The 13,680-nt window shown below is 38.4% G+C and overlaps 1 protein-coding gene across 2 annotated transcripts in view; it reads right to left on the minus strand.

Moving 5' to 3' along the window:
* Positions 1-13,680, minus strand: part of NBN (nibrin) — a 68,842-nt gene that overhangs the window by 14,543 nt on the left and 40,619 nt on the right. Inside the window, exons 12-14 of one of the 2 annotated variants that reach the window (XM_090283816.1) lie at positions 12,036-12,107; positions 10,463-10,618; positions 5,598-5,711 (exon numbers count right to left, since the gene is read on the minus strand). In XM_090283816.1, the coding sequence (XP_090139942.1) occupies positions 5,598-5,711; positions 10,463-10,618; positions 12,036-12,107 (342 nt within the window). The remainder of the gene's footprint in view (positions 1-5,597; positions 5,712-10,462; positions 10,619-12,035; positions 12,108-13,680) is intronic. The other variant, XM_090283817.1, reaches the window with a different exon arrangement.

A 13,680-nucleotide genomic window follows, 5' to 3' on the forward strand; every position in this document is an offset into this window, starting at 1 on the left:
TTAGCCAACCAATATTTGAAAAACCTCTCCACTTATACTTCTAAGTCCTTATTTATCGCAGGTCCAGTCTTCACCGGGGTCTCTATCCCCCAAGGCTAACAAGTACCTATTTGTTTCTTATACTCAATATTCAGGATCTTCTAGCCCGATAGGTCACCTGCCAGCTCTCCTGTGCAACTTCACCATCAATATAACATGCCAGGAGCAACACAAGAATCACCCATCTTGTCTTAACCTAGTGTCAAAATTTACATACCCTCTCCAATTCATGTCTCCTCCCCTACTAAGACTTGTTGGGACTTCCAGTCATACCTCCTGTTCCTGAAGCCCCTCTCCCTTGCTGTTCCCCTCTGGCACCTCAGATTCTGACTCTCCTGCGAGTGCCAACTGTCACCAGTGGTCTAATCTTTTTCTCAACCTGCAAGGTCCTTTTATAGCAAATTCCATAGTACCTGGACCCATCCATGGAATGACTTGGGCAGAGACTATCTCGGTCTGGGAAAGAAACCCATACAGCACCTTGAGGAGGTACCTGGAACATATATGGGGCACTCAATACAGGCACATCTCTGACAACTCTAAGGCTCAGTTACCGTCTTCATCTTCAGGTCTGCCTACGACATTTTGGCGTCTTCTTTCTGTGTGAATCACAAGCCTACCTCTGTCTACCTACCAACTGACAGAGACCTGCACAATAGCCTTTCAAGCCCCTCCCCTACAGGTGATACCACCCAACTCAAAGATTCCCAGTCCCCTTTCTACAGCAATAAGAGCAAAGCGAGCTCCAGTACTAATCCCCACCTTGGCAGCCCTTGACGTTACTACTGGAGTCGCAATGGGAGCAGCAGTGCTGGGAACTTCCCTCAAATAACATCAGGAACTATCCCTAGAACTTGAACAAAGCCTAGAGGATACGGCCCTGGCTATTTCTAAACTTGAAAATCAGGTCAACTCCCTAGCCAGAGTTGTCCTTCAGAATATAAAGGCTTTAGACTTCCTTACTGCCCACAAAGGGGGTACCTGTGCCTTTTTGGGGGAAAACTGCTTTTTTTATGTTAACCAATCTGGAATAGTACAGGACATGGTTAAGAGGCTAATGGATCGAGCTGCCCAATTAAAGGATAAGGTGAGCAGCTCACCAGACTCATGGTTTGACTTCACTGTCCCTCTGAAGGCCATCCTTCTACCCCTTCTTACACCTTTGCTAACAATACTTTTAGCTTTCATTCTAGGACCCTGCCTCCTGTGACACCTTGTCAGCTTCATCAAAAGGACCGTCAATATAGCTACGGTATAGACAGCTCACACCCTTATTCTCCTGTCTACTTCTCAGTACCAACCCCTGCCAGCACAAGAAACACTGGAAATTTAGACATGGAGGGCAACGTACACTCTTAACTATGCCCATATGTCAGCAGGAAGTAGTACGACTGCAACACCTTTTTGCCCTAAACCCTCCACCCGTGACCCTGGACCTCAGCATCACTCTTTTTATTACAAACAAAAGACTGGAAATGTCAGAACATGAAGGCAGCTAGAATGCACACATGGACTTCTGGTATATGCTAATCAACTGGCCCTGGACTTAGCCATTCCCAAAGGATATGCTGATGGGCTGAACCTGTTCCCAGAGGACTCGGTAATGGACCTGGCTCGGTACTACGTTAACTAACCTGGTGTGTGGGGGGAAGCAATGAGATGTAAATGACCTACTGAATATGTTGATAAGCAAACTCACCCTTACAGAAAGGTGTGTTTCACAAGTATCAAAAAAGGGCGGTGATTCCTACAAGCCCACGAGAAGGAACAGGAATCTCCATTCCCCCATTCCCTTGCTCCTACAAGCCCATAAGTGGGTTTGGGAGTTGCCTCTCCCCTTAACCCTCTTCCTCCTTTCCTTTGGTCCCTCAATAAACAAGTTATTTGCTTTCACAGCGGTCTCTGGGTGATTTTCTCAGAACAGGGCTGCCCTGACAGTAGAACAACACTGGCAGGCACAAACACATCTTTTCTAGAGGAAATAAACCTGAACTCAGGACACAAGGAATTCCCATAGATCAAGTTGCAAGGAAAATGAGGGTGGACATTCAAATGCCATGAAGTATATACTGGGAAACAAGGCACCATAAGAGAGAACTAGCAGAAAGAGAAGACAAACACTTTAGGTATTGGTATCATCAGGCAAAGAATACAAAAGAGCTTAAAAATAGCAGCAGGAAACAAAAAAGATTTAGAAAAGAATGAAACAGACTTCCAGAAATGAAAAAATGTATTAAACTGTAAGACAATATGAAGAAATTACCAAGAAAATAAATATGCAAAATTATAGAACTCTAAAGCAATTTCAAATATCAAAATTATGTTGTGGTTCCTACTTCTTTAATCAATTCATAGTATTTTAAACCCTACAAGTATAAAGTACATAGAAAAGCACATATTTGATCAGAAATTTGTATGCTTGCATTAAGTGTATAAACATGAGCGAGATTATAAAATAATTGGGCTTTGCCTGAAAATACTCCACAAAAAGAAAAAAAGTTGGGAAAGAGAGTAGATAAAGCAAGACGTGCACAGTGTTGATGATGCTGAAGTTGTGTGCTGGGGGTGTTTTTTTTTTTTACTATTCTCTTTACTTGGTGTGTATTTAAAAACTTTCTATAATAAAAAGTTTAAGAACCGAAACTAAATATTAAAAATCATTACTACTCAACTATTAATATTATCTAACAATTTCTTTTACCTTTTCAAAACTTAGAAAGACTCTTTGGAGAAAAATGCGATAGATAAGTTTACAACTACCAATGAAATAAGGCATTAAGGCAAGTTTCCCTCAGAAGCATCTGTCAACAGTATAACTGACTTTAAAGTTCTCCCCACCCTCAAGATGCTGTGCTCATGTATCATTAAATCAAAGTGTAAAAACTTAACTACAAAGAATGAAGTTATAACCTAACCTAATACTACATCCAAAAATTAACTCAAAATGAATCAAGGGTCTAAATGTAAGAGTTAAAACTAAAAAACGCTTAGAAGAAAACATAGGGGGAAAGCTTCCAGATATTGGATTTGGCAATGATTGCTTGAATAGAACACCAAAAACACAGGTAACAAAAGAAAAAAAAAATAGATTAACTGAACTACATCAAAATTTAAAACTTCTGTGTACCAAAGAACACAATCAACAGAGAGAAAAGGCAACCCAGAGAAAAGAAGAAAATATTTGCAAGTCAGGTTATCTGAAAAGGGGTTAGTATCCAGAATATAGAAAGAACTCTTAGAACTCAACAACAAAATATAAACAATGATTAAAAATGGGAAAGGATTTGAATAGACATTTATCAAAAGAATACATACAAATGACCAACATGCATATGAGAAGATGCTCAACATCATTAATCCTTAGGGAAATACATAATCAAATGAGATACTACCTCACACCCATTAGGATGTTTACTAGCAAAAAGCCAGAAAATAACAAGAGTTGGAGAGGATGTGCAGAAATTAGAACCCTTGTGCACTTTTGGTGGGTATGTAAAATGGTATAGCTGCTACTGAAAGCAGTATCAAGGCTCCTTTAAGAAACACAGAACAGACCCCGAATAGCAAAAGCAATCTTGAAACAGAAGAACACAGCAGGAGGAATCACAATACCAGATATCAAACAATACTACAAAGCCACTGTAATCAAAACAGTATGGTACTGGCATAAGAACAGACATATAGATCAGTGGAACAGAATAGGGAGTCCAGAATCAAACCCAGGCCTCTATGGTCAACTAATCTTTGATAAAGGAGGAAGGAACATAAAATGGAGTGAGAAGAGCCTCTTTAACAAATGGTGCTGGGAGAGCTGGATAGGGACCTGCAAAAAAATGAAACTAGACCACCAACTTACACCACACACCAGAATAAACTCAAGATGGATCAAAGACTTAAATGTAAGCCGTGACACCATAAAAGTCCTAGAGGAAAACATAGGCAAGAAAATATCAGATATCTCACGTAACAATCTCTTCACGGATACATCTCCTAAAGCAAGAGAAATAAAGGAAAAAATAAATAAATGGTATTACATCAAACTGAAGAGTTTCTGCTCAGCAAAAGAAAACATCAGCAAGATGAAAAGGAAACCAACCATATGGGAAAACATATTGCCAATGACATCACAGACAGGGGACTGATTTCCAAAATATATAAAGAGCTGATACGACTCAACATCAAGAAAACAAACAACCCAATTAAAAAATGGGCAAAGGACCTGAACAAACACTTCTCCAAAGAGGACATACAGAAGGTCCATAGACACATGAAAAAATGCTCAACATCATTAGCCATCAGGGAGATGCAAATAAAAACCACAATGAGATACCACTTTACACCAGTCAGAATGGCCATCATCAACAAATCAACAAACAACAAGTGCTGGCGAGGATGTGGAGAAACGGGAACCCTACTGCACTGTTTGTGGGAATGCAGACTGGTGCAGCCACTATGGAGAACAGTATGGAATTACCTCAAAAGATTAAAAATGGAACTGCCTTTTGAACCAGCGACTCCACTACTAGGATTATACCCGAAAATCTTGAAACACCAATTCAAAAGAACCTATGCACTCCTATGTTCATTGCAGCACTGTTTACAATAGTCAAGTGCTGGAAACAACCTAAGTGCCCATCATCTGTAGATGAGTGGATCAAAAAACTGTGGTACATTTACACAATGGAATACTATGTAGCAGAAAGAAAGAAGGAACTCCTGCCATTTGCAACAACATGGATGGAACTAGAGAGAATTATGCTTAGTGAAATAAGCCAGGCAAAGAAAGAAAAATACCATATGATATCACCTAATACAGGAAACTAAAGAACAACACAAACAAAGGAACTAAATAGAACAAAGAGCAGAATAGCAGTCAATAGGGGGGAGGGGAGAGAGAGAGAAGGGGGATAAGTAAGGGAAGGGATTAGTCAAAGAACCCATATAAAAGACTCATGGACATGGACAACGGGGAGGGATATGATTGCGGGAGAGGGGGTGGGTTGGGTGGGGGAGAGAAATTAGGGGAAAAGGGGACAACTGTAATTGAAAAACCAAAAAAAAAAAAAACCAAAAAAAAAACAAAAAAAAAAACCAAGAAACAGAGAACAAAAAGACATTACAGAAAACAGGAAAAAGGTAGTATTCAAGAAAAGAGAAATTCTCTGAACTGCTGAAAGACAATTCCCAGAACTAGAAAGCCCAGTCCTTTCCACTATATCGATATATTTGTAATATCTATCCCTCCATATGACTATATGATCATTCGTCTTTAGTTTCCTTTTAAATTTTTGTGGCTTAAGTCTTTTTCTTCCCTTTACATGAGGATGTAAACTTAAATCATTTGTTTAGGTCCCACTTTTTAAACAAATAAATGTAGAAGTCCCTTAAAGAAGTGTTATGGAAAGGTGCAAATGAATCTTAATGCTCTGTAACTCAGGAATTTTCCTGAATAACCAACCTCAGGTCACTTAAGTTTGGTTTTAAAGAATTTACTCTAAGGAAACCACAATAATTAAAATGCAAATCAAACATGTTACCAGGCCTCACTTTCTACTAACCTCCATTTCCTGCTTTAACCACTCTTCTAATTCTGTATTCTTTCGAGAATGATGAGCTATTAGATCTGATTCTCCAATGATCTGTGGAAATTTTCCTGCTCCAGGAAATGTGACCTGTTAAATAATAAGGTTAACTACGTTAACAATTTAAGACAATCATCGTAGGCAGATGTGGCTCCACATCAAAATTACAACTAAAATATACAACAACCATTAGCCAGAACTGTCAGAAATCGAGTTGAATGGAAGCCTGACAACTATGGACTTAAAGAAATCATGTCCATTAAGATGAGTGGGAAGGGCGCATATGCAGAACGGGCTAGTCTCTCACCCACTTGTGATGGATAAAGATGTGGGAAGGATATCTCAGGAGGAAGGGTCCCAGTCCCACACCAGCCCCCCCAGCCCAGGGTTCCAGTGCCAGAAAGGTAAGTTCCCACAACTTCTGGCTGCAAAAATCAGTGGGGATTGATTGGTGGAAGAAACTGATGGAGCCCCAAGCAGTTCATCGTAAAGAACCCACACATGGACTCATTTGCTCAGACTCACTCCCTCTGAGCTCCAGCACCACGATAGCAGCTTGAAAGGCACCAGTGGTATATAAGGAGGAACTGAAGTGTCTGGCATAAAGGTGAGCAGAGGCCATCACCTCTTTTCTAAATCCTCCCCACACAGAGCCTGCAAGCTAGCACCATATCTGAGACTCCATCAACCTGGCTAACACTGCTTGACCCATACTGAAGATTCCCAGAGACTCCGCCCCACCCAACTTACTGGCCCACACAAGCTGCTTTTCCATATGAATGTATGGTCTTGGCTCATGCTTAGTAACTTCCTAAATCCTATCAAACAAGCAACAGCTGGCCTCAGTGAGCTCTAGGCTGGAAACCACCAGCAGATAGCTCAGATTCACAGCTGAGCTTCGCCTGGGCCTCTCCAAGTCCAGCACAAGTAGCAGGAATAACAGATCGCCGTATAGATCAGGCAGGGTGGCCCGAGCAGAACATGGGTGGTGACTGACCTTGGTCTGCACCACCCAGGAAACCTCAGGGCCAGCGCACCCAGTGGACAGCTACAGACCACACTGGAGCACCACCACCCTGCCCCTGCACAGCTGCTGATCTTCCACAGAAGGCAGAGGTTAGTGGTAGTGGTCACAGCCAGTCTTTGCAGCTGAACGGCCTGAGTAAATTTCTCCCATTCATTTGCCAACAGAAACCAAAGCTCAACTAAAAGAGGGTATACTCAGCCCACACAAAGGGCGCACCTCAAGTAACAAGCTTGGGTGATAGGGGAGGCTGTGCCACTGGACCGCACAGGATACCTACTACATTAGGCCATATTACCAAGACACGGAGTCAAAGCAACTCCACTTTATACACAGAAACAAACACAGGGAGGCTGCCAAATTGAGGAGGCAAAGAAATATGGCCCAAATGAAAGAACAGAACAAACCGACAGAAAAGGAACTAAATAAAACAGAGATAGCCAACCTATCAGATGCAGAGTTCAAAACACTGGTGATTAGGATGCTCAGAGAAATGACTGAGTACAGCCACAAAATAAAGGAAGAAGTAAAGTCAAACAAAGAAAAATATACAGGGAGCCAACAGTGATGGGAAGGAAGCCGGGATTCAAATAAATGATTTGGAACTAAAAGGAAGAAATAAACATTCAACTGCAACAGAAGAAGAAAGAAGAACTGAAAAAAACAAGGAGAGGATTAGGAACCTCTGGGACAACTTTAAACATACCAACATCTGAATCACAGGGGTGCTGAAAGGAGAAGAGGAAGAGCAAGAAGTTGAAAACTTATTTGAAAAAGCAATGGAAGGAAATTTCCCTAATTTGACAAAGCAAATAGACATACAAGTCCAGAAAACACAGAGAATCCCAAACAAGTTGGATCCAAAGAGGACCACACCAAGACACATCATAATTAAAATGTCAAAGGTGAAAAATAAAGAGGGGATCTTAAAAGCAGTAAGAGAAAAGCAGAGAGTTATCTACGAAGGAGTTCCCATAAGACCCTCAGCTGATTTCTCAAAAGAAACTTTGCAGGCTAGAAGGGGCTGGCAAGAAGTACTCCCTCTCTATATCGCGGTTCACTTATTGCGACCTCACTGTATCACAGGATTTTTAAAAATATTATATTTATTTATTGTGGATTTTTCGCTATATCGCGGGATTTTGCGGTACTATATACACATGTTGTTAAAGTTACATAGGTTTAAGAGTGTAGAATATGTTTAAGAGCATAAGTAGTGTTTATAAAAGTGTGGAAAAGGTTAATAAGGGAGTAGGAAAGGTTAATAAAGGACTGGGAATGGTTTATAAGTGTGTGAGAAGGGTTTATAAAGCCTTAAAAAATATATAAATACTAAAATAAATGTAAGGTTCCTACTTCGTGGGAAGGTCTAGAATGTAATACCCATGATAAGTGAGGGAATACTGTATTCAAAGTGATGAAAAGCAAGGCCTATAACCAAGATTACTCTATCCATCAAAGCTTTCATTTAAAATGGAAGGACAGATAAAGTGCTTCCCAGACAAGGTAAAGCTAAAGAAGTTCGTCATCATCAACCCATTATTATATGAAAATGTTAAAGGGAATTTAAGAAAAAAAAAAAAAAGATCAAAACTATGAACATTAAAATGACAACAAACTCACGAGTATCAACTGAATTAAAACAGAACAACAACAACAACAAAAAAAAAACTAAGCAAACAACCAGAATAGGAACAGAATCATAAGTATGGGGATGATTTGGAGGGTAATCGGCAGGGAGGTGGAAGGGGGAGAAAGGAGGAAATGGGATCAAGAAGCATAATTGATAGGAACGAAATAGGGAGAAGTTAAAAATAGTATAGGAAAGAATGAAGCCAAAGAATTTACATGCATGACTCATTGGCATGAACTAAGAGGGGAGGGACTGTTGGAGGGAAGGAGGGTATTGTGCAGAGGAGGGCAATGGGAAAATAATTGGGACAACTGTAACAGCATAATCAATAAAATATACTTAAATTAAAAATAAAAAAACAAGGATTGTAAATCCTATGTAACCTAAGTGCCAAAGACATATATAATCCTATAAATGATAGTGCATGAAACAGAGTGGTAACTGTGTTACAGCCATGTGTTTTTGCCCTGTATTTTGACTATTATTATACTCGTATTTAGATATGTAACTGGAATTTATGTACTAAGAGAATTTAAGATTTTGATTTTGGAGGTTTTATTAAAAAATGATCTTAGCTCATCTTCCACAAATTAAAGCAACTCAAGGTGAACACACACACACTATAAAGTATTATTCTGTGTTCTAAAGATATCAAAGCCTAAATCCTTTCTAGAACTTGTGAATACTGAAGTATTCAAACTTTCTAATTTATACATCCCTAGCAAGAGATCTTGGAGATTTCAACAGCCTATACTTTTAATTGAAATTTTAATTGCTTACAAACAAAAAAGTGCTTAAAAAATACATGGAAATGCATAACAAACACACTGGTAATATTGTATTTAGGGCAAGTAATAAATTATTAATATTTATGGAACATATTTTCAAAATAGGAACTGGAAAGGAGATGTTAAATTTGTTTCATCATTAAGCAGTATTTAAAAAGTACAAATATAGCCATGTCATTCATTTGGGTATATAAAGAAAAACTTAAGACAAATTCTTTCATTAGAAGTAATCTAACATCTTTTCCTGCAAATTTTGGATTGAATTTCTTATTCACTCTCAAAAAAATTCCTTGTCAGGTTATTAGTATTTTTAAGGGTTTTAAGTTTTTCCCAACTACTTTCCAGAAGTTTGTACTGCTTTATATCTCTTGACCACTCCTTTGCCAATGGTGAATATTATTGTTTTTCCTTTGGTAACTCAATTAGTTTAAAATAAAATTAGTATGCATTTTGGATTTTGATTGAACAACGGGATTTTTTTAAGCAGGACACTGAACATGAAGTAAGCATGAGAAAAGAATGTCCCTGTGCAATTCATGAGCCACGGCTGAGGGGTGGGAAAAAGTAAATGAGCCATGTGATGGAGATATTTCCATCTTCCAGTCTAAGTAGAAGAGATTCTCCCTCTTAAATGGAATTTAGAACCCTATAGAGCCTGCTATAGTAAGCAGAAAACTAATTTAACTGAAACATGTTAATAGTAACTCACATTAGAGAAAAAAGCTCCAACACCTAATGGTTATAGCAAGAATCATACAGCTCTTGTTCTAGAGAAAACTGTTTTTGGAAAAATATTGTATTCTTATCAAATACATAAGCAAAAGCTAACAGTCAGTAGTAGGTTTACCGGTGGACAAAAATATCCCAGAATAGACAACAAAATAATACAGACTGGGTCAGAAATATTCTTTTAAGTACAGTGATAAAATAATAATCTTATTAGTTCTGACAAGAGGAGGAACTCAGGTCTGATGGTAATACACAGTGTATGAATTCATATTTTATTTTATATATATACGTTAATAATAAAATGCCCAGTTTTCTTATTCAATGTGTTCAGTTATTTTCAACAAATCTGTTATCTTCATAAAGTACTGCATTAAAGTACCCCTTCAGGTAGTAACAAATCAACACTAGAACTCAGAGGACCCTTTCAGTATGCTGATTATGGTGGGAAAATCAGGTAAACACACACTAAAGAACTCAGTCTTAATGAAGTTTGTTTCAGTCTAGGTGTTCCATATATTAACTGTTAGTTCATGTTAAAGTTTTTATGCAGAAGAAATAGCATCAATTCTCAACATGAAGTGCTTTTACTACTGGTTAAATATGCAGTATTTCTAAAAACATTTCAAACACAGCCCTCTTGTGATATTTTAATTAAAGGAATACATACCTTTCTGAATTTCTTGAAATTCTTTAGTTGACCATAATCATCACGTACACTGGGTACATTTCTGGAGGCACAGTTACTAACCACCAGTGATCTAAATTCAGTCAGTAACACCTTCCTTAGAGGCACCTCATCACCATACTGAAATCTGTGATTGTTCTTAATGGGGGTAAGATGGGATGGATAAGAGGAAAAAGGAAGAAAAAGCAGAATTACTTGTCATTTCATGATCTACAGAAACAAAGTCAAAATGTCTGGAAAAAAAAAAGTTTAAAAGGTTTATTTCGGGAATCTGAACTTTGTATTTGCAATCAAATCCTATCTATTTGAAAACCAGAAAAATTGTTTATTCAAGTACTCAATAACTTTAGAAATATTTTTAACACATTAATTTATGACAGAAGGCTAAAAGCCATATGGGTAGCTTTTAGTATGTATTTTAATAAATATCATCTCAATAAACAATTTATCTTCTTGTATATATTTTCTTGGCAAGAAATCTCAGTACTGTCTGCTTCTCATTAAAACTGTACTCCATCCCTGGCGGGGTGGCTCAGTTGGTTGGAGCATTGTCACATACACTAAGAAATTGTAGGTTTGAGTCCTGGTCAGAGACATTCCTAGGTTGTAGGTTAGATCCTTGGTGGGGGAACATACAGAAGGCAACCTGATCGATGTTTCTCTTTCACATTGATATTCCTCTTCCTCTCCCCCACTTCCTCTAACCTCTAAAATCAGTAAGCATATCCTTTGGCAAGGATAAAAGAAAGTACGCAAAAGAATATTATAAAATTCATTACACATGTTCTTATATTTAAGCTTTCTTAAATTTTCAATAATTTATATTTTTAAATTATTTTTGACATCTTAGAAAAATCAGTAATTAATTCTGGACACACTACTTTTTTAACTGAAAGTAACTTTTCATTCTGGATTAACAGTTATTAAATCACCCTGAAGATTCCTTCCTGTGGCAGACTGAGATTCTTTAAATCATTTGTTATTAAGAGTTACATATCAACATTGTCAGCTGCTCGGGCTGATCATATTTGTTTTTAAATTGCTTTATATATTTTCAGAGGGAAGTTGTTAACAGGACTAAGATAAAGACAGGGAGAGAAGAAAAAAGAATTCAAAAGGTTCATTGGATAGTGACAGACTGTAATCAGAAACTCTAATAAAATAACAACGGCCGCAGACTTTTCTCCTGTGTTTTAGAGTTTAGAAAAATTTCCCATCCATTACTTTACTTGATAGAAACAATAACACTGTTGGAAAAGTGCCAACTTCATTTTATAAACAAAAGACTTGAGGTTCATAAATGTGAGAATGATTTGTTCAAGGTCACTTATCTATGGAATAGAGGGCAGAGAATTACACTTGGGATTTTCTCCATATTCCTTTTGCTCTATCATGGTTATAATATGACCTATCCATTTCCAAAGAAGGCATAATTATGAGACCAAAATATAGAAAGAGAAATAGTTAATCCTAAGAATGTACACTGACAGAAACTGTTGAGATGATGGTTCATAAGTCAAACCTTTACAAAAATTAAATTAAAAAATTTCCTCACCAATGGGTCTTCTTTGGTTGACCATAGTAATTCTTTCTTGATCACACATTTCTTCTCAACTTCATTTTCTTGCTAAAGAAAAAATGTTGTTCAAAGGAGTTATAAAATACTACCTTTCTGAAACCCTCAGAGATAGTCATGCTCTTGGAGAGTTATCTGATTTTCAAGTATCTTTCCTAGAGGACTTTCAGTCAAGGTAGAGGCATAGGTAAACACGCTCTGTCTCCTTACACAACTACAGAAAAAATTACAACTAGACCTCAAAACAAATAACACCCAGCACCATCAGAAAACTGAGCTGTATGGAAGTCTGACAACCAGGGATTTAAAGAAGCCACATTCATCCAGATGGGTAGGATGGGTGGAGACACAAAGAGAGAGGCGGAGAGGCACAGAGAGGCGGCAGAACGGAGGGTCCCCTATTCATGTATGATGGATAAAAATTGGGAAGGATACCTCAGGAGCGAGGGATCCCAGCCCCTGACTGACCACACAGCCCAGGGCTCCAGTGCCAGGAAGATAAAATTCCCATCACTTCTGACTGTAAAAACCAGTGGGGGTTAGGGTGGCAGAAGAAATTGAGGGGTTCTCAGGAAACTCCGCTTAAAGGGCCTGCATGGACTTAGAACATATGCAGACCAACACCCTTTAGGATTCAGCACAAGGGCTAAAGCTGGAAGGGCACCAGGTGCATATGAGGAATAACTGAAGTCACTGGAAACAGGGCAAGTGCCGGGCAAACCTCCAGAAGCCAGGCAGCAGCATTGTGCCCTCTCCCACCCTTCCCCCAACACAGAGCCAAAAAGCAGTGAGGCAGGTTGTCTTTCCCTGGTGATTACTTAAGGCCCTGCCCCACACAATAAACGGGTGCCTCTTCTACAATAGGCCACACTACTTAGACAGGGAGACAAAGCAGCTCTACCTAATAAACAGAAATAAATGCAGCGAGGCTGCCAAATTGAGGAGGCAAAGAAATATGGCTCAAATGAAAGAATAGAACAAAACCCCAGAAAAAGAACTAAATGAAATGGATAGCCAACTTATCAGATGTAGAGTTCAAAACACTGGTTATCATGATACTCAAGAAACTCATTGAGTATGGCAACAGCATAAAAAAGACCCAGGCAGAAATGAAGGTTACATTAAGTGAAAAAAAGAAAAATCTACAAGGAACCAACAGTGGCAGAGATGAAGTTGAGATTCAAATAAACAATTTGGAACATAAGAAATAAGCATTCACAGTGCAGCTAACCGTCTTAAAAGTTTTTCACTTAAAATATGTTTTCACTTGAAAGTTAAACCATGTCTGTGGTATCATCAAAGATATTCAAGTTGCAGGCAAGTAGAATGTCAAGTGCCTTGCAACTGGATGTCTTTCCAATAAGACAGTCTTACAGATTTAGAGACTTGTTTGTGGGTTATGTTACATAAATTAACATGTGTTTTCTGTTTTCAAAGGGCATAAGCTTATGATCTCATTACCTGAGTGATTGTCTGTATGTATAAGCCTCACTTAATCCTCTCTGCAGCGTTGCCTCCTGAGACTCAACGGTTTGGCTGAACTAAATGTCTGGGTTGGTGAAGAATAGGGTGGTCTGTGGGCTTCACTTTAAAACTGGTTTCTCTTTTCTATCCTAATGGCTTG

This window comes from Furipterus horrens, unplaced genomic scaffold (genome assembly GCF_987537825.1).
Source record: "Furipterus horrens unplaced genomic scaffold, mFurHor1.1.pri manual_scaffold_7, whole genome shotgun sequence".
Lineage (NCBI taxonomy): Eukaryota > Metazoa > Chordata > Mammalia > Chiroptera > Furipteridae > Furipterus > Furipterus horrens.